At 44.8% G+C, this 27,263-nt stretch overlaps 1 protein-coding gene across 5 annotated transcripts in view; it reads right to left on the minus strand.

Moving 5' to 3' along the window:
- The window catches only part of ITPR2 (inositol 1,4,5-trisphosphate receptor type 2), a 370,362-nt gene extending 347,272 nt beyond the window's left edge, over window positions 1-23,090 (minus strand). For 2 of the 5 annotated variants that reach the window (XM_081023379.1, XM_081023378.1), the window contains exon 1: window positions 22,363-23,090. In XM_081023379.1, coding sequence (XP_080879505.1) covers window positions 22,363-22,454 — 92 coding nt within the window. In that variant the 5' untranslated portion in view covers window positions 22,455-23,090. The remainder of the gene's footprint in view (window positions 1-22,362) is intronic. The other 3 variants (XM_081023377.1, XM_081023376.1, XM_081023381.1) reach the window with 2 other exon arrangements.
- Window positions 23,091-27,263: the final 4,173 nt, after the last annotated feature.

The raw sequence follows: 27,263 nt of genomic DNA on the forward strand, positions 1-27,263 counted from the left end.
CACATGGGGGCGGGTCGCCTGGCATGTATTAAGATCTCTTATAGCCCAAAGCAATTGCCAAGTTCAGCTTTGTTTAATGGAAAAATCCAAAACACCATGTTGAGCTACGAAACAGAAACATGAGTGTCAGAATTCGCATTATTTTCAGCTCTCCCCACAATATTATAATCTCGATTACTTCTGTTGCTCATAGCTCAAATTCTGCTCATGTGTTCATCATGAAATATTTTTTAATAGTCTAAAAAAGGATCATTTCCTTAGGGATCACAGAAACAGTCCAATCTCTGGCAATAGAGATGCCATTTGTCTTTGAAGAACATTGCCAGCAGTGCTGAACACAGTTTCAGATGGCACACTTGTTCCTGGGATAGGCAAAAACTTATTTGCAAGCTTCTTTAACATCAGGAAGGATGCCTCCATATGTCCACCATATCAAAAAGCATTCTTCATTGTCCACTGCTGGCATAGCCATATAGTCTGTGCTTTGTTTCTGCCCCAAAAGAAAGGTGTACACAACACAGTCATCCCCCCTTTATTCTGAAGCAACTTGCAAGCCAAGAATTGCGGGGGGGGGGGTTTTCCCTCCCACTTGTGGCAGCTTAGTGCAAGCAACTTGAGAGAGAGAGGGAGAGGGAGAGAGGCAGCAATAAAAGAAGTTCCTTGGAAGGGTAGTGCTACAGAGAGAGAAGCTCATCACTGGAACAAAGAAGCAAGTAATTTGGAAGGGAAAGGGTTAACACAGGGGGGGAGGCAGGGGAGACTGTAGGAATGGTTTCTGAAAGATCTGTTTCTCAAAGACAGTGGTTTTTGCTCAGCCTTTTTTAGCTATTTGTATTGATAACACTTTCTCAATGAGGCAGTGTGAGGTGATTTTTGCAGCAGCCTGTTCTACTTGTAGTGATAATCTGTTCTCAAAGAGGCAGTGATTTTAGAGGGGCAATTTTTTGCTCTGCCTGTTGTAGCTACTTGTTGTGGTAGCAGGGGAAAGCAAACCATTCTCAAATATTTTGCAGCAGCCTGCTGGCAGAGAAGAGCTGAGTGAGGCAGCGTTAGCAAGGGCTGCACACACAGGAGGAAATGTTGGCTTCCCGGTTCTTCCAACATTGTGCTTTTTGAACACCACGTACACGATTTGTGATATATTGCAAGGTCATTTTTTTAAAAAAACAGTCATCACAATTTTATTTAAAATTTGGTATCAGACAATATATCAATTTATAGTACAGCCCTACACCCCACAATCCCTTCTGATGTCCACCAAAGATGCAGCTGGGGTGGCTGGGATGAGACCCCCTCGTCCAACCTCAATAAATGGCTTCCCCAGAGGTAGAGTCAATTGTTGCCTGGGAGCGGGCCCCAGCCAACAGATTGTTTGGGCAGGTTCCGGGGGGGGGGGGTAGCACTGGGACACCCAATCTCAGTGATCATGGGTAGGACGAAGTGTTATGCTAAGACCAGACCATGTCATTACTGAGGAGGCAGGTTTCGTTGTTGTTTGAGGACTATCCCTGCCTCCGGGTCTGGTCTTGACTGGATGGATACTGGAATCAACAAGGGAGACCCACATGACCTGAAGGTGCTGCTGTGCAATGCGAGGTCAATGATGATGATGATGATGATTTAAAAGACATCTGAAGGCAGCCCTGTTCAGGGAAGTTTTTAATATTTAACGCTGTACTGTTTTTAACACTTGATTGGGAGCCGCCCAGAGTGGCTGGGGAAACTCAGCCAGATGGGCGGGGTATAAATAATAAATTATTAATTATTATTATTATTATTATTATTATTCATAAGACCACTGCTATCCAGAACTTGATTGTGGGTGGGGGACTTGACCTGGCATGTGTAACAGAGACTTGGTTGGATGAAGCAGATGGGCCTGTTCTTGCTGCTGCTTGTCTACCAGGTTTCTCTAACAGCAACCCTGGTCATATGGGCGGGGGGGGGGGTTGCAGTGATTTTTAGGAAGTCATTAGCTTGCACCAGGTGTCCTATTGGGAAGACCCAGTTTTCTGAGTGCATGTTTTGGAAGCTGGGCAATAGGGGCAGTACAGGATTCCTTTTGGTGTACCGACCTCCCCACTGCACCAAGGATTCCCTGCCTGAGCTGCTTCAGGTCGTGGCAGATGTTTTCCTGGAGATACCTAGTTTGGTTGTCCTAGGGCAGGGGTCGGCAACGTGTGGGCTATGGGCCGGATGCGGCCCACGAAGACTGTTTTACCAGTCCACGAGCCACCCCTGAACCGAGCCACCCACTTGGCGAGTCCACCTCGTGCTGCGCTAAACCAGTGCGGCGCAGGGACTCGCCGAGCGGTGCCGGAAATCACGTCTGTGCACGCACAGATACCAGAAATTGCATCTGAACATGTCCAGATACCGAAAATCGCTTCTGCGCAGGTGCCATTTTTGGTATGTGGGCATGCGCAGAAGCGATTTCCGGTGCCGTGGACATGCGCAGACGTGATTTCTGGCATCACGCTGCGCCAGGCCGGCCCACAGACAATCTCCGTGGGAGTGATCTGGCCCATGGCTAGTAAACCTTGCCAACCCCTGTCCTAGGGGATTTTAACATCCATGTCGGCACGACCTTACCAGGGGCCGCTCGGGACTTCTTGGAAAGCATGGCTTCCATGGGGCTGTCCCTGAATAAGTCTGGCCCAACTCATAGTTGTGGACATGCCTTGGACCTGGTGTTTACCTCTATAGATGTGGGTGATCTGACACTAAGTAAAAGTGAAACAAAAGAAGAAGAGTTTGGATTTGATATCCCACTTTATCACTACCCGAAGGAGTCTCAAAGCGGTTAACATTCTCCTTTCCCTTCCTCCCCCACAACAAACACTCTGTGAGGTGAGTAGGGCTGAGAGACTTCAAGGAAGTGTGACTAGCCCAAGGTCACCCAGCAGCTGCATGTGGAGGAGCGGAGACGCGAACCCGGTTCACCAGATTACGAGACTACCGCTCTTAACCACTACACCACACTGGCTCTGCCATGGTTAGATCACTTCCTGGTGCAACTGGACTTTTCTCCGACCCTTCCCCTCTGCAGGGAGGTGGGACCAATTTGGATGGTCCACCCCCACCACTTAATGGATCCAAATGGTTTCCAAAGAGTGGTAGGGGATGTTTTATCCCATGTTGATGGCCTTTCAGCTGATTCCCTGGTGGCCTGCTGGAATGCAGTTAACCAGGGCTATCGACTGTCTGGCTCCAAAAGCGCCCTCTCCGAATTGTATGGAACCCAGACAGCCTTGTGGTTTTCCCCAGAGCTGAGGGTGATGAAACGATCCTTGAGACAGCTAGAGTGCCGGTGGTGGAAAACACTCTGAATCAGACCAGACACAGGTTAGAGTCAAGCCTACCAAGTGGCGATAGCAATGGCAAGAGGACCTTCTTCACCGCCTCTACTGCACCTGCAGAAAATAGCAGCAGGAGACTCTTTCAGGTGGTTCACAATCTAAAGGAACCACCTTTGCCACCAGGGAGTGGTAAAGACCCCAAGATCTCCTGCAATGATTTTGCAAAGTTTTTTACAGACAAAGTTGCTCAGATTTGGAAAGAAGTAGACTCCACCGTGGGAGCAGGGCCGGGGCAGGAGAGTGCTGGAGTCCTGTCTAGTCAAGTTGCATGGAATCAGTTCCAATCTGTTACCTCTGAGGATGTGGACAGGCTGCTTGGACGAGTGAAACCGACCACCTGTATCCTTGATCCTTGCCCATAAAAGCGAGTCAGGAAGGGCTGGGTGATGGGCTCTGCAGGGTGGTGAATGCTTCCCTCTGTGAGGGAACCTTCCCAGACCCGCTGAAAGAGGCAGTTATTAAACCGCTCCTTAAAAAAAAAATCTCTTGACCCGGCCGATATGGCCAACTATCGCCCAGTCTCAAATCTTCCATTCTTGGGCAAGGTGACTGAGCAGGTGGTTGCTGAACAACTCCATGCCTGGAGGATGCGGACCATTTGGATCCCTTCCAATCAGGATTCAGGCCTCATCATCGTGGGACTAAAACTGCCTTGGTCACGCAGGTCGATGATCTCTGGCAGGCTAGGGACAAGGGTGAAAGCTGTTTCCTAGTTCTGCTGGATCTCTCAGCGGCCTTTGATATCATCAACCATAACATCCTTCTGGACCGTCTAAAGGAGCTGGGGGCACTGTTATACAGTGGTTCCCCTCCTTCCTCCTGCACCGTGTCCAGAAAGTGGTGTTGGGGGATGAGTTTTCAGACCCCTGGGCTCTCACTTGTGGGGTGCCTTTATATGAGGCCACTGGGAGAGATCATCAGGGCTGGGTGTTCTTCAGTGTTCATGCGGATGATACCCAGCTCTACCTCTCTTCTAAATCGGAACCAGTGAAGGCGGTGAATGTCCTGTGTGAGTAGCTGGAGGTGGTTGGAGGATGGATGACAGCTAACAGATTGAGGTTAAATCCTAACAAGACAGAAGTACTGATTTGGAGGGACAGGGGGCGGGCAGCTGCGGAGGACTCCCTGGTCCTGAATGGGGTAACTGTGCCCCTGAAGGACCAGGTGTGCAGCCTGGGAGTCATTTTGTACTCACAGCTGTCCATGGAGGAGCAGGTCAATTCTGTGTCCAGGGCATCTGTCTGCCACCTCCATCTGGTACGCAGGCTGAGACCCTACCTGCCCGCAAACTGTCTCGCTAGAGTGGTGCATGCTCTGGTTATCTCCTGCTCGGACTACTGCAATGCACTCTACGTGGGGCTACCTTTGAAGGTGACCCAGAAGCTATAACTAATCTAGAATGCGGCAGCTAGACTGGTGACTGGGATCGGCCGCCGAGACTACATAACACCAGTCCTGAAACACGTACATTGACTCCCAGTACGTTTCTGAGCACAATTCAGTGTTGGTGCTGACCTTTAAAGCCCTAAACGGCATCAGCCCAGTATACCTGAAGGAGCGTCTCCACCTCCTTTGTTCAGCCTTGACACTGAGGACAATGAACTCTGCATTTCAGCTGTTATCTAACAAGAGTTGTAAATATAACAACAGTCACCCTACAACATCTAGCAATTCTCAAAAGGGAAGTTAAAGTAACAATAAGAATAAACAGTTAACATGAAGTCAGTTGTCATGAGAAACTATTTGCATGTTAAGAAAGGGAAAATGTAGTAAACAGTGGAAACATTCATGCAGTGAGATCTATTCGTTTATAGAAACACTCCCAAAGGAAGTTACATGAATCCTTTCATCTATGACTTTTATAAGCACATTGGAGAAAGCATAATTAAGGTAGATTCACTACCAGTGAACAACTCTCTGAAAGCCCGAACACTGAACAATCAACAAAACTTTTCCACTTCCTAGCAAGCATAATGTCATTTTGGCAAATCTCTCTGAAATTTAAACCAGCAATTTATAACCCGCAGCTTGTAAATGAGTAGTGCTCTGGGGTGTCCTAATAGTTCCCTAGAGAAACACCCCTAGTTTCCGCATGAATAGGTTATTGTATTTTAGTGTTCTGTTGGAAGTCACCCAGAGTGGCTGGGGAAACCCAGCCAGATGGGTGGGGTATAAATAATAAATTATTATTATTATTATTATTATTATTATTATTAATGGCACTCTCCCCTTATTACTCTAGGTCACAGACAGATTACAGAACTACTACATGGGGTTCATGTTCTGAGGACTTTTCCAGGGGGTGAGGTTTTCCCTAGAGACTGAGCAGTGCTTAGTAAACAATCCAGATAGCATTCTTCTAGCACAGGGGTCCTCAATCTAGCCCGCTAATTGCCAGAACCTGCCACTGTCTACAATATCCTGAAAAGTGAGGAGCGGCGGCAGTGGTGGCGGCGGCTAGTTCCAGCAGGCATGCGGCAGGTCCCAGCTGCTCCTGCAGCTTGCAGAAGCACGTGGCTCTCCAGAGTCCGCAGGTGGCATGCAAGTTGGCTTCGGCGGTGATGGCGAAGACACTGCACTTTGTCAAGATTCAGAACGTGCCGTGCTTCCACGAGCTGCCCTTGAACGAGCAGCTGGTGCTGGTGCGCAGCTGCTGGGCTCCGCTGCTCGTGCTGGGGCTGGCCCAGAACCGCGTGCACTTCCGAGACGGTGGAGACCACAGAGCCCAGCATGCTGCACAGGATTTATTTTTGACGGACAAGCGGGCCGAAGAGGAGAGGCAGCAGCACCACCACCACCAAGTTGTGCTGCTGCACAAGACCCAGGAGAAGCTGGAGGCAGGGACCTGCAGCAACAGTAGCAGCAGCCTCAAGGGAACCATGCTCTTCAATCTGGGTAAGCGTGGGAAACTCGGGCTGGGCGGGAAAGAAGCGCGCGGATCTGCAGTGTGGGGAGTTGGGGCGACAAAGGAGCCATGGCTAGCACCCCACCCCATGTTGATTAAAATCGTTCCTCATTTTAAATATTGTATTTTCCCCTGTTTTTTATGCACTACAAATAAAATATGTGCAGTGTGCACAGGACTTTGTTCATATTTTTTTCAAACTATAGTCCGGTCCCCAACAGTATCTGAGGGACAGTGAACCAGCCCCCTGTTTAAAAAGTTTGAGGACCCCTGCTCTAGCATACATGCTGAAGGGGAAATGGAAGTTGCCAGAAATCAAAACTACATGGTGGAATTAGCGAGAAAATTTTCACCCATTTACATCCTCGAGAAAACACCTCCCACAGGAACCTGCTTCTGCACTGCTTTTCACAACTGAGGTTCTGCTTTATGTTCTGCCATCTTCAGAGATGCACTTGGTGGAAAGTGGGCCTTTGCAATATGATATAGGGCCTCCTGAGCAACAACTAGGGTTGCCAAACTTCCAGGGCTGACCTGAAATCTCCATGTTTGCCTGCCAGCTACCAGGAGCAAGGGGAAGGTTTCAATCTGCAGATGGGTGAAAGTACTTTAAAAAAAACTTTATTGAGAAGACTGTGTTGCAAGTTTCAACCCAACCCAATTTGCTGGCTGCAAATTATTGCAGACTCTCTAGGGGGTCTTCCTCTTCTTCTTCCACTTCTCTGTTCCCAATTAACTTCCATCTCCAGGACTCATAGGTTGGAGGAAGTGCAGAGGAAGAAAAAGTACTGCGCTGGGCTCAAGTGGAAGTTATGCATGAGTACCTGGTGCGAGATGTAAGGAGATGCAGAAGTGAGCAGAGCACATGAATTTGATTTGAACTGATTTTATAATGAATTGATTTTAGAATGCTGTATTATTTTACTGTTGCTAGCCACTCTGAACCCAACTTCAGCTGGGGAGGACAAGATATAAATAAAATTATTATTATTATTATTATTATTATTATTATTATTATTATTATTATGAAGAGCAGCAGCAAGAGCTAAGCCTTGCTATCTCTGCTTCCTGTAGCAAAACCTGGATGGCCATATTTTATTCTTGAGCGAGTCCGAAGAGGTGAAAACAAAAATTGACCAAGGAAGAATGGAGTGCTGAGAGGCAAGATATGATATGGTGCTGACCAATACTAAACTACCAACTGCCCACTAAGTGGACCCATACAAAGGAGAAAGTGAGTATTCAGGGATAATGTCAGCTCAAAAGTGTGTTGTGGGGATTGGGCTGTGTAATAGCTGATGGGAGCAGAAAGCCCAAACAGCTTCCAGCTGACATCAGGTACTGGTTCTTCATCTCCCTGGCCTAAAAAGCAAAGCCATGAATGGCTGGCAGTGGAACAAGTAAGTTGTCACTAGGCCAAACTCTTAACATGAACGTTTTCAGTGTTTCTTAAGGAATTAGTACCCAGTACAAGTCTTGCAAAGGGACCTGGAATGCAGAAACAGGATGGAAAACAAGAGCTAGAAGGTAATGTGCTGGGAAAGCTTTGTATTTCAGTTAGTTTATTATAAGGTTTCCTTTCATTGTGTTTAGAGAAAATCCTCATTTCCCCCACTTCATTCACTGCTTAAACCTCACAGAAAGCCAGCCAATGCTATGGGTTCACTTAGGCAAAGAGGAGGCAACACTGTGGAAAGCCTATTCCCAAAGAGAAGCAGAATTTGTTTGGGTTTATACTGAGACCCAAATGCCCCTTCCAGGACCTTCTTATTCCCCAGCCCATTCATCATGGAAAGCACAACACAGCTGGCATCCAAGGTAGGTCATGGTTGCTGTCATTTCTCCCCCCCACCCACCCAACACACACACATACCACACCACAGCAACCACCTCTTTTGCTCGTCTGTCCCCACAAAGAGTGCCTTTTTCCTCAATCTTCCTCCTGCCTGCTGCATCCTCCCTACTGTTCTCACTCACTTCTGCTCCCACCATCGTCTCCAATCTGGGGCCATTCTTGCCCATCAATGGCATATTAAAAAAATGGTCAAACTTAAGGCATCAAGGTGGCAGCTGAGAGTACTTGTGCCACTGCCATTGTTTTGGTGGTTTCGTTCTTGTGGTTTGCTTTATATTCTGTGGTTTATATTATACAGTAGAATCTCAGCTTACGGTTACCCTCAGGTAATGTAAACTTCGGGTTGTGAAAGCAGCAAACCCGGAAGTATTTTTCTGGGTTTCGCCGCTCGTGCATGCACAGAAGCGCTCTACATGCCACGTGCATGCACAGAACAGGCACCTCTGGTTGCTGAAACCTCAGGATCCAGCTGGAGCTCTGGAACAGATCCCATCCACAACCGGAGCTACCACTGTAGTGATTGCAATGTGTGTGTTTTTTAATGCTATTGTGATTATTGTGAGCTGTTTTGAGCTCAGCATTTGCTGTTAGAAAAGCGGAATACAAATACTGTATTTAATCAACTCAATGCAACTCCCACCATTTATCTTCAAGCCAGGAAAGGCTTCCCATCTTACATTAATGTGTCAGGCTGATGTTAAAAGCATGTTCTTTTAAAATGCAAATTTTCCATCAGCTCCATGCAGGGCTGTTTTCAGCCAGAACTCACTGGAACTCAGTTTTGGCCCCTCTCAGGTGGGCACCATTGCCATTATAAGAAAACAAGGGAGACATTTATGGTGAGTTCCAGCACTTCTTTTTCTAGAAAAATAGCACTGACTCCATGTATGGAGTAAGTTTAATGGAGCAGGATTATCCATATATTGTTAGGCATGTTTCAGATAACAGCTACTGATAGGAACTGCGGAAAACTGGGGATGCCATGTTGGTTAAGATTTGTTTGAGTCTAAAGGCGATGGGCTGAGAAGGAAGGGTGTGATTTGAGGAGGAAAGGGAGGAGCCAAAGGGCCCGGGGACCAGGTCCTGTGCCCAAGGGCCCCCAGAAAACTGGAAACAGCCCAGGCATTATCTAACAGGTGGCTTTGTGAATTAGCATAATGACTTCCAGTTAGCATATAGGGGAAAGCTGTAAATAAAACTTATTGCAAAAATCAGTAAATTGCCTCAGGTTACAACTGCTGTAATGTCATGTGGTAGCAGAAATGCTCCTGGCACTGCTGATGTACCTATAACTAATGTCAAATATTAGGTCCATGGGCAAGCCCCAGGGCTGTTCTCGTTCCTACAGGGTGTACTCCTACTTGGGCTCAACTCCTACTGGGGCTGTGACACTACTTTGAAGTGCCAGCCTGCCACCTTGAGAGCACCACAATCCCCCTCTTGTTCATGCACTCAAAAAACAACAACCCAAGTCATGCTGAGCGATTTATTCCATGCAGCTAAAGCCACCCCGCCCCATGCTGACTGCTGAAAACACCTCTCCAAGTTTTATTGCATAATAGCAATACCCTAAAGCAACTCAGCTATCTTCTGTGACATACCATACTTTTCTGTCTATAAGGCGCTCCCATGTATAAGACAACACCCACTTCTTAGCATGATTTTTAAAGGAAAAAAATAGTCTTATACATGGAAAAGTACGGTAGTTCTTATTACGCAAACACTTTCTTTTGCCAGAGGAAGAAATGCATTGTTTTGCATTGGTTTTCTTATGCTACCATGAAAACCAGGAACTTGGTTGCTAAGTGAGCCTTAATCGAGAGCTGTGCCCCACTAGGCAGCAGTGATATGGCATGGAAAAATTTCCACTTTTAGAAAGACATTGTTTCATGACATTAATTACGAACATTATTAATGACTACAATACAAGTCAAACAGAGCAACTGAAATTATTACACTTGGCTAAACCATAGTTTAGCATTAGAAGACAAGGCAAAGTGGGACTTGTAGGGTCCCTTGTCCTCTGATACAGCCACAAGGAGAAGTTCATTTTGCTTCCATTTTAGGTTAATCACAGATTTTTTAACATCAAGTCCTGACAAACTGGTTAATCTTTGCTAGTTGAAAATAAATCAACCTACAACCATATTTAAGAAACTATAATATTTCAACCAGCCATGAATAAAATTAACCACAATTTAGGGTTCAGGCACAATCCCAAATTTGGTGGTCTAAAATGGAGACAGAAGCTTCTGATCGCCTCATGGCCATGCTAGAGAAGAAGAGAGGGTAACGTGTGCAAGTCCAAGGTTCACAAAAGATTGTCCCTGCAAAGCTAACCCATGGTCTAGCTCTGCTTGTAAATCAGGCCATCGCTATTCAAATCTAAAATAAATGACTGAACTATTTCCCAGGTGATGATCCCAAAGAAGCACATAATATATGAACAACTCTTCAAGCATGCTAAAATTAGTATGAGGAGCCTTTTCGGTGTTTTCATTTTCTTCTTAAAATCTAAATAAAGTAAGGGAAGTGTATGCTATTGAGTGGTTGTGTCTTAAAATATTCACAAGTATTCCAGCAAAAATAAATTTCAAGCAAAGCTTTGAATTTGTTTGAAAACTTAACTACACAGGCAGTACAATCTTAAACCCCAGATCTGCAGGCTTGGTCGGGAAAGAGGAGTCCCATCAGTGGGGCACAGAGTCGCATTGCTGAGACTCTCCACTACTGGTGAAAACTGTTCTATGGGTGTAGATCTGCCCCCAGAGATGCTTCCACTGGCAGAAGCTGGCTTTAGGAAACAAAATGGGACATTCTGCTGGCAAGGCTTCCAAGAATCAGCAGGATCCAAAGTATTCCCCTCCCAATGGCTCAAGTATTGAATTGATGGACTTCCTGTTTCCGGCGGTGGGAAATGGCGGACTCCCACACGATCAGACTCCAGCCGTTTCGATAATTCAGGGCTGATATGGGGGTAATTAGCCCTGGCAGCCTCCCCAGGGCAGTGGAGGACTGTCTCAATGACCCGCGGTTTGCCCCACGGCAGGGGCACTGGGTCACGGAGCAAGGGACGGACTGACACTCCTGCAATGCCACCCCATAGCTGGACGCATCTGTTTGGGAAAATATGAAGATTTGAAAAACAAACAGACACGCTCTGAACTGACGAAGCTGGGGGAAAACCTGCAGTATGTACCGTCTCTGGTGTAAAAGATCGAACTTCAAAGAGATCCTCACTCCCCACCTCCACTCCAGTTAGGCCTGTGCTGGATTTGATCTGTATTTACTTTCTACACAAACTAATATTTTCCACATATTTCCACTCAACAGCATTTTCCTATTGGAAAAACTTTTCAGAGTTTCTGCACAGCAGGTAGAATTAATATGACGTACGTGCTTTGTTTTGTTGCCTAAATGTAAATCAAATAAACACACTGAATCAATAGCTATTAATTTTGGGCAGCGGGAAATAATTGTGGAAAACGTTTCAAAAATGTCCAGGAAACCCACATCATTACCACTCAGCTGCGTTTCCAATCCTCCCGCCCCCGTCTCTGATCCTGTGCCTTTTAAAGAGCAACCTGATATGGAGAAATAAATCAGGTGACTTTTTCTTGGAATGGAGATACAGTGGTACCTCGGGTTACAGACACTTCAGGTTACAGACTCTGCTAACCCAGAAATAATACCTTGGGTTAAGAACTTTGCTTCAGGATGAGAACAGAAATCGCATAGTGGCAGCGGGAGGCCTCACTAGCTAAAGTGGTACCTCAGGTTAAGAACAGTTTCTGGTTAAGAGCGGACCTCCAGAACGAATTAAGTTCTTAACCCGAGGTACCACTGTACACCACAATTCTGGTACCCCTTGGCCACTGCTGCTGGAGGTGGTCAAGCCAAAGGAGAGGTCGCTTGGCTGGGTAACAGAGGCCTCCACTGCAACCAAGAAAAGCAAGGGTGGCTGAAAAGTTACTTCCAACAGTGTTCTGGCTGGCAATGGCTAGTGAAGGGCCCCAAAACAGCAGAACATAGGGGTGGGCAGAGCTGGCTGGCCGTGGTTCTTCTGGATCTGGTCATTTTACCAGATAGGAACCCAATCCAGGCCCCTTAGCTACCCCAGATGACTGTGATGGACAGCAGAGTCAGACCAGAGTCTGGTGATGTAGTACCTCAGAACTCCACCAGAGAGCTAGTGGGGGGGGGGAGTGGAGCCAGTACTTTGGAAGGTAAAATAAAAGGAGCAGTTTCTGAGAGAGTGTTCAGACAGGGAGATGGTTAAGTAGTGGGGTGGGAGAGCTGAAAATAATGCCAATACATTTCACATCTGGCAACCAATGCTCTAGCTCCGTTTGTGCAGAAATTTGATATGCTTTCTAACCAAATATCAGATATTTCTAAAACAGCAAATAATGCACACAATCTTGCTCTAACCAACCAGTCTGAGATCCAGCTCTTACAAATTACTGGAGATTTTTAGTTATGAAGCTGGAGGAACAATCAGATGGGAAAGGTGGTGGTGGGGGGAATCATCTAAGAGGCCTCTACTAGAGATCCAGGAAGTGGGGATGTGGTTCAGTTCATTATTGACTGGATACTCTCCCTGAATTTAAACATACCACTGTCCCCCAATGACACAGAAAGAGCTGACCGGGTTCCAAGAGGCGAAAGCAGAACGGGGGAAACCCTGAGAGATCTAGAAATTCACTTGGAACATTATAGGCTCATTCATTTTTCAAAGCACTACTGAAGCTTAGAAACCTAAGATACAGCAAAGCCACCATTGAAATCATAAAATCATAGAATCATAGAGTTGGAAGAGACCACAAGGGCCATTGAGTCCAACCCCCTGCCAAACAGGAAACACCATCAGAGCACTCCTGACATATGGTTGTCAAGCCTCTGCTTAAAGACCTCCAAAGAAGGAGACTCCACCACATTCCAGGGCATCAGCCAAGTCACACTGGGATGGCGGAGGGCTCTTCGACCTTATACATCAGCTCTAAAAGAAGCAGACATAGTCCAGCACAAACCAGAACCAGAACTAGCAGGCTGACAACATTCTCAAAGAGCTCCAGCTCCAAGACTCTCCTCAACGCCTCTCCCCAGTTCAAGCACACAAGAGTACCCTTTCAGCCTGGACAACCAAAAAAGGCATAAAGAAATAAGACAACTCTGAACAGAAGAAAGAAATTGTTTTGCTTCCTTATGCATGAAAAGGATCTGGACTCCACTCAATCAAGCATAACATAATAATTACAACTGCATATCAATACTTATCCAAATTGTTATCCTAAATTATCTATACTTTCTGTTACTTTACAAGTGTGGTTAAAATCCTGAAAATGTGTTAACCTGCTTGCAGTGGTTTCATAAATAAATTATAAACTTTCCCCATTCTTTTTAAAGGTTCTTGTCTTCTTGATTTCTGAGCTTCCCAGTTAATTTTGCCATTTCGGCATAGTCCATCATCTTGATTTGCCATTCTTCTCTGGTCAGGATTGTCTCTTCCTTCCATCTCTGGGCTAGTAGTATCCGTGCAGCTGTTGTCACATACATAAACAAACTTTTCTGGTCTTTTGGAATCTTGGTACCTATAATTGCTAATAAGAAAGCTTCTGGTTTATTAACAAAAGTTATTTTAAACATTTTTTTCATTTCATTATATATCATCTCCCAGAATTTTTTTATTACACGTCCACCAAAAATGATAAAAGGTACCTTCTTTTTCTTTACATTTCCAGCATATTTGTGCTCGTTCTATACATTTTTGCTAAGTTAACAGAGGTCAAATACCACCAGTACATCATTTCCATATAGTTTTCTTTCAATGAACAACATGCCATAAATTTCAAATCTATTTTCCATAGCCTCTCCCAGTCTATCATTTGTATATTATGTCCCAAGTATTTCGCCCAGTGTATCATCACTGATTTAACCAGTTCGTCTTTTGTATGCCATTCCAGGAGCAAATTATACATTTTATAATTTTGTATTATTTTCTAAGACATCTTTCTGAAATCTTGATAACTCATAACTAAAACCTTTCTGTCTTAGAAATATCATTTAATTGATGAAACTGTGACCAATTTGTTACCAGTTCTCTTCTCTTCCAAGTTTTTTAATTTTACCTGATTTTCTACTTCGGTTAACAGCTCTCTGTATGTCCACCATTTAGCCCTCATATTCACTTTTTTCAAAGATATTGCTTCTAATGGGGAAAGCTACTACAGTGGTATCTCAGGTTACATACGCTTCAGGTTACATACTCCGCCAACCCAGAAATAGTGCTTCAGGTTAAGAACTTTGTTTCAGGTTGAGAACAGAAATCATGCTCTAGCTGCACGGCAGCAGCAGGAGGCCCCATTAGCCAAAGTGGTGCTTCAGGTTAAGAACAGTTTCAGGTTAAGTACGGACCTCCAGAACGAATTAAGTACTTAACCCGAGGTACCACTGTAAATCAATGTCATGGATAGACCTAATATTAATACCAAAAGGTGATCTTCATCAGGTGGTGAATGCAGAAATTGGGTCTATAACAGTCTCTAATCATGCATTAGTCTCTGTTAACTTAAACTTTGGTGCACATCCCCCCAGGAACCAGAAATGATACTTTGCAGTGTGTAAAGAATGCTTAGCTAAATCTATGGATCTTTACTTTAAAGCAGGGGTCCTCAAACTAAGGTCCGCAGGCTGGATCCAGCCCACCAGAGTCCTCAATCCGGCCCACCAATTGTCAGAACCCACCACTGTCTACAATATTCTGAAAAGCGAGGAGCGGCGGTGGCAGCGGTGTCTGTGGCAGTGGCGGCCACTCACTTCCATGCTGCTCCTCGCTTTTCAGGATATTGTAGATCATGTTTACTTTTGCAAAACATTTATTTAGAATAAGGGCACACCTACACCACACATCTAAACTTATTTAATGAACAGGTAGACCCTAGTGAACAGTGAGAACTGCAGATCAATAAACTGTTGTAAATGACTGTAAAACTGGTGTAAAACAGTAATCACCATAAATGATTATGGTGTAGAAATCCCATGAAAGGCAGAACTGCTGCAGAACTGTTTGTGCATGTCTTCTTTAGAGTGGATTTCTCAGTTTGGCTGAACTTTTTAAACAAGTTTATACTGTTTAAATCCATTAAAACCCACGTGGTTTAAGGAGTGTAACTGTCCAGAGAATAAAAGCCACTACTATGTGTTTTATTACAGATAAATTGGAATTTCAAAAGCAAACCACATACCAAACTGGATGGAGCTGCTTTGTTCCAGAGTACATCAACAAACCTTTCATGCTTCAGACAATCCATGAGACACATCTACTGACTGCCTCATGAGTGTGTATGTTTGCTTTGGATTTAATACACATCATGGAAACTATTATAAAGCTTTCCATTGGCTTTCAGAGAGAATTACAGTAGGACTACAAACAATGTAAATGCTGTTCCTCTTTTCGGGAGTCTCTGGTAAAAAAAAATGCTGTCAGAATTTGGGAGAGATAAGGAATGTCTTCTCAAAACAAATGAAAGTGTTCACCAACAAAATTAATTCTCTAGAAGTACAGTGGTACCTTGGGTTACATACGCTTCAGGTTACAGACTCCACTAACCCAGAAATAGTGCTTCAGGTTAAGAACTTTGCTTCAGGATAAGAACAGAAACAGGGCTCCGGTGGCACGGCGGCAGCAGGAGGCCCCATTAGCTAAAGTAGTGCTTCAGGTTAAAAACCGTTTCAGGTTAAGAACGGACCTCCGGAACGAATTACCGTATTTTTCGCTCTATAAGACGCACCAGACCACAAGACGCACCTAGTTTTTGGAGGAGGAAAACAAGAAAAAAAAATCTGAATCTCAGAAGCCAGAACAGCAAGAGGGATCGCTGTGCAGTGAAAGCAGCAATCCCTCTTGCTGTTCTGGCTTCTGGGATAGCTGCGCAGCCTGCATTCGCTCCATAAGACACACACACCTTTCCCCTTACTTTTTAGGAGGGGAAAAGTGAGTCTTATAGAGCAAAAAACACGGTAAGTACTTAATCCGAGGTACCACTGTAGTTAAATCTCTGAGTGAGACAAACACATCGTTATAAATAGGGCACATGAATGTAAATACATGTACATGGGCACAAACTGCACCCTTCCAATAACCCAGTTTGCTTGGGCTGCAGCTCTGGTTCATAAAGTACAACCAGATCTCCTGTAAGAACAAAAACGCCACTCAAATTCTTAGCTTTCATAAATATGTAAAGTGTGGAAGCAACAAGGCCTCCTATTCTCCATAGTGCAAGAAAAAGGTTGTTAATATACTTTAGAAGTATCCCTCTTTTTCTCTCTAGAGTTGGGAGAATATGCTATACAGTATATCTTTATCATCAAAGTTGCACTCATGAAGCTTTCATATGCTACAAAGCCTTCAAGTAAAGAAGTGTTCAAAAGAATGTCTCTTGCATTACAGTGGTACCTGTGGTTACGTACTTAATTCGTTCCAGAGGTCCGTTCTTAACCTGAAACTGTTCTTAACCTAAAGCATCACTTTCGCTAATGGGGCCTCCTGCTGCTGCCGCGCCGCCGGAGCACAATTTCTGTTCTCATCCTGAAGCAAAGTTCTTAACCCGAGGTAATATTTCTGGGTTAGCGGAGTCTGTAACCTGAAGCGTACGTAACCTGAGGTACCACTGTATGCCCTTATGTAAAGATAGAAAGCCATCACCAAACACGTTTATGAAGTGCCCGAGTAGTGTTTTCAGGCCCATTGAAATCACAATTTAAAGGCTAAACAAACATACAATTTGACAAGCATAGCAGAGCGGTGCTTAAGAAGTTAACAATTATAATAATGAGTGCCAAATCAATAAGGCATGATCAAGCTATCTACCCACTGGTTTCAAATCAATGGGCTTTAACACAGTCCTTTACATATCTACTGATAAGTAAGTTCCACTGATCTCTCAGTTCTGTTCATATAAGTTTGCAGCCTAAATTTGCTGTATTGTACCCAAAGTCTGAACGTATTTAGTCTTCATCAAGAAGAGAACAATATGGAATGCCCCAAAGTCCAATCCTTCTGGATATCAGTGCCGCAGGAAATTCCCAAAATAACAAAACAAGTAATAGAAGCAACTCCAGAACTAGCCCTATTACTTCCACAAGTAAGCCAGAACTTCCACAAGTTAGCCACACCGCAATCAACTAAATACAGCCAACCAATCTTGGAAATGCTAACCTCTCACAATATCAATAAAAATAAATAAATATACAAACAGAAAACCTACCCATGTGATGCTGACACAACCCCCCCTACATTAAGAATATGTAGAATGAAATAACAACATCCCCATCTCTCTCCCGTTTTCCCCAACTGCAAGATGTCTATGACAAAAAATGTCTCTCACCAAACATAAATGAACTGTGAAAAAGAATATGAATTGAAAGTAGAGACAATATATGTACCATTCTTTGTTTACCTGTTTGCTCTGTAATTAATAATAATAATAATAATAATAATACCCTGCTCATCTGGCTGGGTTTCTCCAGCAACTCTGGGCAGCTCCCAACAGAATATTATTATTAATAATAATAAAGTGATAAAACACCAAACATTAAAAACTTCCCTAAACAGGGCTGCCTTCTAAAAGTCAGGTAGTTGTTTATTTCCTTGACATATGGAGGGAGGGCAGGCGCCACTGAGAAGGCCCTCTGTCTGGTTCCCTGTAACCTCACTTCTCGCAGCGAGGGAACCACCAGAAGGCCCTCAGAGCTGGACTTCAGTGAACAATGGGGGTGCAGATGCTCCTTCAGATATACTGGGCCGAGGCCATTTAGGGCTTTAAAGGTCAACACCAACACTTTGAATTGTGCTTGTAAATGTGCTGGAAGCCAATGTAGGTCTTTCAGGACTGGTGTTATATGGTCTCAGCGGCCACTCCCAGTCACCAGTCTACCTGCCCCAGCTCCCAGCTCCTCTAGACGGTCCAGAAGGATGTCATGGTTGATGATATCAAAGGCCGCTGAGAGATCCAGCAGAACTAGGAAACAGCTTTCACTCTTGTCCCTAGCCCGCCAGAGATCATCAACCAGCGCGACCAAGGCAGTTTTAGTCCCATGATGATGAGGCCTGAATCCTGATTGGAAGGGATCCAAATGGTCCGCATCCTCCAGGCATGCTTGGAGTTGTTCAGCAACCACCTGCTCAATCACCTTGCCCAAGAATGGAAGATTTGAGACTGACTGAGCAATAGTTGGCCATATTGGCCGGGTCAAGAGATGTTTTTTAAAGAAGCGGTTTAATGACTGCCTCTTTCAGCGGGGCTGGGGAGACTCTCTCACAGAGGGAAGCATTCACCACATCGCAGAGCCCATCGCCCAGCCCTACCCGGCTTGCTCTTATTAGCCAGGATGGGGCAAGGATCAAGGGGAAAGGTGGTTGGTTTCACTTGTCCAAGCAACCTGTCTACATCCTTGAAGGTAAAAGATTGAAATTGATCCTATGCAACTAGACTAGACAAGACTCTGGCACTCTCCTGCCCCGGCCTTGCTCCCACGGTGGAGTCTACCTCTTTCCGAATCTGAGCGACTTTATCTGCAGAAAGCTTTGCAAAATCATTGCAGATCTTGGGGGCCTTATCAGGCCCTTATGGTACAGGTGGTTCCGTTAAATTACGAACCACCTGAAAGAGTCTCCTGCTGCTGTTTTCTGCAGATGGAATAGAGGCAATAAAGAAGGTCCTCTTCGCCATCGCTATTGCCACTTGGTAGGCTCGACGTTGAGCTCTAACCTGTGTCCGGTCTGATTCAGAATGAGTTTTCCACCACCAGCACTCTAGCCGTCTCAACGATTGTTTCATTGCCCTCAGCTCTGGGGAAAACCATGGGGCTGTCTGAGCTCCATGCAATCGGAGAGGGTGCTTCGGAGCCGGATATTCGATAGCCCTAGTTAACGCCACATTCCAGTGGGCCACCAGGGAATCAGCTGAAAGGCCATCAACGTGGGAGAAAACATCCCCAGCATTCTCTGGAAACCATTTGGATCCATTAAGTGGTGGGGGCAGACCATCTGAATCAGTCCCACCTCCCTGCAGAGGAGAAGGGTCGCAGAGAAGTCCAGTTGCACCAGGAAGTAACACAAACACCCCAGTTAAAAACTAAGAGGAGGAGGAGGAGGAGGAGGAGGAGGAGGAGGAGGAGGAGGAGGAGAAGAAGAAGAAGAAGACGACAACATGCATGGTGACCAATGTACTCAATTCTTCAAGGGACCTTAAATAAAGAAAACAGTAGTTATTTTTTAAAAAAATAATATATGTTAATTTTGAAAGAACTACATTTGAAGATTTGTAAATACAGTTTCACCTTGTAAGAGTCTGAAAACCAAATACCAAAATCATTTAAATACATGGCTAGAAACATGAAATCCAATCTTATGCATTAACTTGAGAATTATCTATGCTGATGTGCAATAGGACTTGCTCCATAGGATTGCAACATTACACTGTCTTGTTTTTAAAGGGACAAACTTACGGTAAGTATTACCTACAGTCATTTCAGGATGCTTTGTAAATAACACAATCAGAACATTATTTCTAGCATAAAGAATTTGTTTTGGAGGCAAGTCAATACTACTCTTCTTTAAAATACATTCCACCTCAGGGACATGACTAAGAAAGTCACAAGGCAGCAGGGAGCATAACATGTAAATATTCAACACATGGATAGAACCATAAATCTGACAATCTTTAATTTAATTTTGGGACACAATCACTTTCAGATTACTGATTTCAGACTAATAAGGGTTACAGCCAGACTAGTTTCCCCTGCCCCATCAACTGAAAATTGGTGACTGGGAGACAAAACTCTAGGAAGCAGTAACAATACACAGTGTAGGTTAAGTTGCAATTATTGTTATTATTATTATTATTATTATTATTATTATTATTATTTATACCCCGCCCATCTGGCTGAGTTTCCCCAGCCACTCTGGGCGGCTACTGCCACTGCAGTCATTAACTGAGATCATGCAATAAAACTGAACAACAGCCATATTGAGTCAGACCAAAGACTCTTTATCCCAGTAATGTCTTCACACAGGGCCCAGCCAGATGCCTATGGAGAACCCACAAGCAGACAGGACCACAACAGCAGTCTCCTGCTCCGCAGCAATTGGAAGAGTAGCCACTGGAAGCATTACATGCCATCAACTTGCCTAATCTCATTTTAAAGGTTTCCAAGCTGGCAACCATCACTACATCTTGTGATACTGTACCTCATAGCTTAACTATGATGTGCTGTATGAAGTAGTACTTCCTTTTGTCTGTCCTAGACTGCACAAATTCAGACTGCAAATCAGTTTTAAATGCTCCCCCATTCAAACCTATAGAGAACTAACACATTAGGGGAAAGGGTAAGTTATAAACCTTCCTGACATCTAGTTTTCTATGTGAATAAAGTCTTTTTTGTGTGTGTACAGGGAAGCATTCAACAATAGCCCCCTTGAAATTCCAAGTGATACAGGCCAGGAACATCTCTTTGTGGAGACTATCTGCATCAACCTATTCAGATACAGATACAAAAATGAGAACAGAAATGTGACATTAAACCTGGAAACCAATGCACTGTGGAAACCTGGAGGCTTGTCAACTATAATATTCAATGAAGTACAGTTATTCAGCCCACATTCCCTTGGATAAATTGTGGTAGTCACTGTTCACTATACCTATGAAGTATACCACAAAGTTTGAAGTAGTTCTTACATCAACAGTGGCATAATGACTATCTTTTTGTTTTTACGGGCCAGGTTTATGCCATGGTAACTATTATCAGGCTGATTGATTGAAAAGCTTATCGTGAAAGCAGCTATTGCAGAGAGGAGCTGTTGTTTTAGTAATCGCATGAAAGCAGAAACCTCAGCAGGAAGTGCTGTTTACGCAATAAGCCCCCTGCTTGAAAACGGGCACCTCAGTTGACTCGGGTGAATAAACTGCACACCCATAAACTTTTAACATCCATGAGAACAGGCTCCTGGTCATGCTTAAATGGCTTATTGTTTAAAGAACTGAGCAGAGGGTTACTTTAAAAGAAAAAAGTGTATCTCCCATCATGGGAAGACATACACATGGAGCAAAGTCATCACAATGCTATGGTCAGTGATTATGCACATGTGAACTGACTATGCAAAGAAAAATCTGCAGTTCCCTTAGTTTGCAGCAGCTAAAATAAGATCTTTCAAAACCTATAAAAAAACAATGAGACCAATTTCTCCCCACACTATTATTATTATTATTATTATTATTATTATTATTATTATGCTTTGATACCAAAATATATTTTCACATATGATACTGAAGACACTTTTGTGCTTCTCCTGGGCTATTTAGGTACACATATGAACACTGTGAATGTGGGATAAACAAACTGAAAAGGACGTTTTAAAATCAAATGCACATTCTAGCTAATGCAGATTATTAGATTCAAATAGGTAATGTACAGAATGTAACAAAAAAAGGTATCAGCATTTACTTACAACAGTAAGTAAATAGCTTAGCCATCAGTACTGCAGCAGCAGCGGGAAAATAAGAAATGACAGTCTCGTGCGTGTTTACTGGGAAGTAAGCAGCGAAGCTTACTTCCGGCAAGCGTTCATAGGCTCAGGTGTGCAAGGGTAAGCGCTTTAATCTCACTGATCTCTGGCAAAATTGAGCACATTGCTTAAGGCTGCGATCCTACGTAACCCACTTCACTTAGAGGTAAGTCTCACTGAACTCAACAGGGCAGACGTGGACAAAACTGCACTGCAACCCCTTTCCCACGGATACAAATGCGTCTTAAAATTGCTGTTTCTTTTGGCTAGATCGCCGCCGCTCTCACTTTCAGCTGGGCCAGCGCGCGGTTACGGCTGCACGCAGCGAAGTTGCCCGAAGTTTAAGAGACCCGGCTTCTTAAAATAATTTCCTACGTTTTTTTCTCTTCCTCTCTTTACGCAGCGCAATAGCAGAAGCTTCAGTGCTAGGGTTGCGGCCGCTGCCCATTCCTCTCCAGCTGTTGCTTCCTGTGCCTTACAACTTTGGTGTCCTTTTTCTCTCAAAGTCAAAGAAGGCTGAACAGCGGTAGCTCCCCAGGAAATCGAAAGTAAACAAGGACTGCAAAAAGCGCACAGGGAAGGTCTTCTAAAAGCAAGGCGCTGGTAACCAAAGGCGCGCGCACCCGCACCCGCGCATCCCTCCGCCGCGGCGGGATCCTCCCGTTCACACAATCCTTACCCCAGAGTGCTGATGAAGCCGTTCACCGAGCCCTCTGCGTAGAGGGAGACGATATCCCCGATGTACAGAAAGCTAGACATTTTGTCAGACATCTTGTCTCATCTTCGACGAGTTCTTCGACGCGTTTTCTTGCCTACCAAAACTCCTTTATTTAAAAAATATCTTGCAAAAAAGGGTTCGGGCAAACCAGCGGGGCGGTCAATTTGCAAATGAGTTCTTCGCCCACCCAGCCAGCCGCGAACAGCGCCAGCTGGTGGCGATCCGTGCCTCCAAGGAGATGTTGCAGCTCGGGGCGGGGGGAACCCCAGACCCAGCAGCCCCCTTAACTCCTGGGGTTGCTCCTGGGCTGCCACTTTCCACAAAAGGCTCCCTCTTTTTGCGCCTTTTTGCGCTTATCTCCAAAAGCGCAGGAAACGTGGTCCCTGCTACAGCAGTTGCAGCCTTGCTCGTCAGACCCTCCTCTTCCTTCTCCTTTTCGCCTCTTCGTTTAACTCCTTGTCTTCTTTTAACTCTTTTAATCCACGCTTCTTCCTGCGCCTCTTCTTCCTGCACCTTACCACCGCTTCTCTACTCCTCTTGTCAGCCCTGCTCCAGCGCCCTATTTCTCCAGGTTTTTCTGCCTAAACTGAAACTTTTGCAAAAAATAAAGAAATAAAAAAACCCCAAGAGCTGGTTCCCATTGAGTCAGCTGAGGATAGGCTCTCGGCGTCGTCCCAACCAATCGCAAGAGCCGACTGCGCTGTGGGGCGGAGCTCAGGGAAGGTAAAAGAGGAGGGGGGAGCGGAATGCCCCAAGGTGTGTTCTCTGCTGAGCAATCTCTGCCTGTGCTGTTCAAAGAAATGTGGAGAAGTGATTCATGCCGTGCTACCTTACTTATAACTTATAACTTATAACCAGCTGTATTATCAGAGGAAGGACGCCTCAGTGCGGTCTGCATATGTGCTGTCAGGAAGATTTTGGGCATCACATGGCAGGACATAGTCTAGATGAGCTCTCCCAAGCTCACATTCCCAGCATGGTTGCACTTTTATGTCAGCGACCTCTACGCTGGCTTGGTCATGTACATAGAACGGCAGATGGCAGGATCCCCAGGGATGTGCTTTGTGGGGAGCTGGCTTCAGACACCAAACCTGTTGACAGACCAACTCTGTGATACAAAGATGTCTGCAATTGTGACATGAAAGTTGGCAACATTAACCCTACAGGTTGTGTATCCACACCAGTGACTACAGAATAACTACTGAGAGGAGTACAGAGAGAAGAAACACCATGGTGCATCTCTAACAGCAAATCTGGATGCCTTCATCTGCCCCAGCTGCAATAAAACATGTCTATCCCTTAGAATCATAGAATCATAGAGTTGGAAGAGACCACATGGGCCATCGAGTCCAACCCCCTGCCAAGCAGGAAACACCATCAGAGCACTCCTGACATATGGTTGTCAAGCCTCTGCTTAAAGACCTCCAAAGAAGGAGACTCCACCACACTCCTTGGCAGCAAATTCCACTGTCGAACAGCTCTTACTGTCAGGAAGTTCTTCCTAATGTCTAGGTGGAATCTTCTTTCTTGTAGTTTGGATCGATTGCTCCGTGTCCGCTTCTCTGGAGCAGCAGAAAACAACCTTTCTCCCTCCTCTATGTGACATCCTTTTATATATTTGAACATGGCTATCATATCACCCCTTAACCTCCTCTTCTCCAGGCTAAACATGCCCAGCTCCCTTAGCCGTTCCTCATAAGGCATCGTTTCCTGGCCTTTGACCATTTTGGTTGCCCTCCTCTGGACACGTTCCAGTTTGTCAGTGTCCTTCTTGAACTGTGGTGCCCAGAACTGGACACAGTACTCCAGGTGAAGTCTGACCAGAGCAGAATACAGTGGCACTATTACTTCCCTTGATCTAGATGCTATACTCCTATTGATGAGGCCCAGAATTGCACTGGCTTTTTTAGCTGCCGCATCACACTGTTGGCTCATGTCAAGTTTGTGGTCAAACAAGACTCCTAGATCCTTTTCACATGTACTGCTCTCAAGCCAGGTGTCACCCATCTTGTATTTGTGCCTCTCATTTTTTTTGTCCAAGTGCATTTCTTTACATTTCTCCCTGTTAAAATTCATCTTGTTTGTTTTGGCCCAGTTCTCTAATCTGTCAAGGTCGTTTTGAAGTGTGATCCTGTCCTCTGGGGTGTTAGCCACCCCTCCCAGTTTGGTGTCATCTGCAAATTTGATCAGGATGCCCTTGAGTCCATCATCCAAGTCGTTGATAAAGATGTTGAATAAGACCGGGAATCCTGTGGCACCCCACTAGTCACTCTTCTCCAGGATGAAGAGGAACCATTGATGAGGACCCTTTGGGTTTGTTCGGTCAGTCAGCCAGTTACAAATCCACTGAGTGGTAGCATAGTCAAGACCGCATTTTACCAGCTTCTTTACAAGAATATCATGGGGCGCCTTGTCAAATGCCTTGCTGAAATCAAGGTAGGCTACATCCACTGCGTTCCCTTCATCTACCAGGGTGGTAATTCTGTCAAAAAACAAGATCAGGTTAGTCTGACATGACTTATTTTTCAGAAATCCATGCTGACTATTGGTGATCACAGCATTCCTTTCTAGGTGCTCACAGATTGTTTGCTTAATGATCTGCTCCAGAATCTTCCCTGGTATTGATGTCAGACTGACTGGGCGGTAATTATTTGGGTCCTCTCTTTTCCCCTTTTTGAAAATAGGGACAACATTTGCCCTCCTCCAGTCTGCCGGGACTTCGCCTGTTCTCCAGGAATTCTCAAAGATGAATGCCAGTGGTTCTGAGATCACATCTGCCAGTTCTTTTAATACTCTTGGATGCAGTTCATCTGGCCCTGGAGACTTGAATACATCTAAACTAGCCAAGTATTCTTGTACTATCTCCTTAGTTATTCTGGGCTGTGTTTCCTCTGCTGAATCATTTGCTCCAAATTCTTCAGGTCGGGCATTGTTTTCTTTATCGGAGAAGACTGAGGCAAAGAAGGCATTGAGGAGTTCAGCCCTTTCTGTGTCCCCTGTTTGCATTTCACCATCTTCTCCTCTGAGTGACCCCACTGTTTCTTTGTTCTTCCTTTTGCTACGAACATACCCATAAAAGCCTTTTTTGTTGCGTTTAACCTCTCTAGCAAGCCTGAGTTCATTCTGTGCTTTAGCTTTTCTGACTTTGTGTCTACACATGCTGGCTATTTGTTTGACTTCCTCTTTGGTGGTTTCCCCCCTTTTCCATTTTTTGTACACATCCTTTTTAAATCTTAACTCAGTTAAAAGTTCTTTAGATAGCCACCCTGGCTTCTTTAGGCATCTTCCATGTTTCCGTCTCATTGGTATTGCCTGAAGTTGTGCTTTTACTATCTCCCTCTTAACAAACTCCCAGCCATCGTGAACTCCCTTTCCTTTTAGTATTACTGTCCATGGGATCTCACCCAGCACTTCCCTAAGTTTTATGAAGTCGGCTTTCTTAAAGTCAAGAAATTGAGTCCTAGTATGCTTGGCTGCTCCTTTCCGCTGTATAGTAAACTTCAGAAGAGCACGATCACTCGCGCCTAATGATCCTTCCACTTCTACTCCACTAACCAGGTCATCAACATTGATTAGGACCAGATCTAAAATGGCTGTTCTTCTTGTTGCTTCTCCCACTTTCTGGACAATGAAGTTGTCTGCAAGGCCAGTGAGGAATGTGTTTGACCTTATGCTCTTGGCTGAGTTTGACATCCAACAAATATCCGGGTAATTGAAGTCCCCCATTACTACTATCTCCCTTCCTTTTGCATGCTTGGCCATCTGTTCCAGGAAGGCATCATCTATGTCCTCCGTTTGGCTTGGGGATCTATAGTAAACTCCCACCATGCGGTCACTGTTATTCTTCTCTCCCTTAATTTTGACCCAAATGCTCTCACTTTGGCTTTGAGGTTCTAAATCTTGGATCTCTTCACAGGTATACACATCCCTGACATATAACGCCACTCCTCCTCCTTTCTTGTCTGGTCTGTTTCTCTGAAATAGATTGTATCCCTCCATTATTACATTCCAATTGTGGGACTTATCCCACCAGGTTTCAGTGATGCCTATTATGTCATATTTAGTTTGCTGTACCAAGAGCTCAAGCTCATCTTGTTTATTTCCCATGCTTTGCGCATTAGTGTACAGACATTGAAGTCCATTAATCATTCCCCCGTGCCTCTTATTTAAGGATTTTTTCCTCCCACCACTAGGTCTGCGTGCTGTTTGCTCCATTTGGTCTATGACATTTGGATGATCATCTTCATCAATTGATAGACTCCTACCTTCAGGAGCACTGTCTCCCTCCCCCACATTAGTCAGTTTAAAGCCCTCCTGATGAGGTTTCTGAGATTTTTGGCAAAAACATTTCTCCCAACCGTTGTGAGGTGCAGCCCATCGCTTGCCAGAAGTCCATCTTCAAGAAACTGCAGTCCGTGATCTAAGAATCCAAACCGTTCTTGTTTACACCATTTGCGAAGCCAGCTGTTCACTTCCACTATTTTTCCCTCTCTCCCTGGGCCACGTCGTTCAACTGGGAGGACAGATGAGATGACAATTTGTGCATTTAATTGCTTCAATTTCCTGCCCAGAGCCTCGTAGTCTCTTTTGATCTTCTGGAGGCTATTGCTTGCAGTGTCACTGGTTCCCACATGAACCAAGAGTATTTGTCAGTGGGTTTTATGATTCCTTGCAGTCGTTCAGTTACATCTTGGATCTTAGCCCCGGGGAGACAGCACACTTCCCGAGACATCTTGTTAGGCCCACAGATCACTGCTTCTGTTCCCCTCAGTAGGGAATCCCCTATCACCACTACACGCCTCCTCTTAGGTTTGGTCGGGGATCTTCCGTGAGCTAGAATCATAGAGTTGGAAGAGACCACA

This window comes from Podarcis pityusensis (assembly GCF_964106645.2).
Source record: "Podarcis pityusensis genome assembly, chromosome: 10".
NCBI lineage: Eukaryota > Metazoa > Chordata > Lepidosauria > Squamata > Lacertidae > Podarcis > Podarcis pityusensis.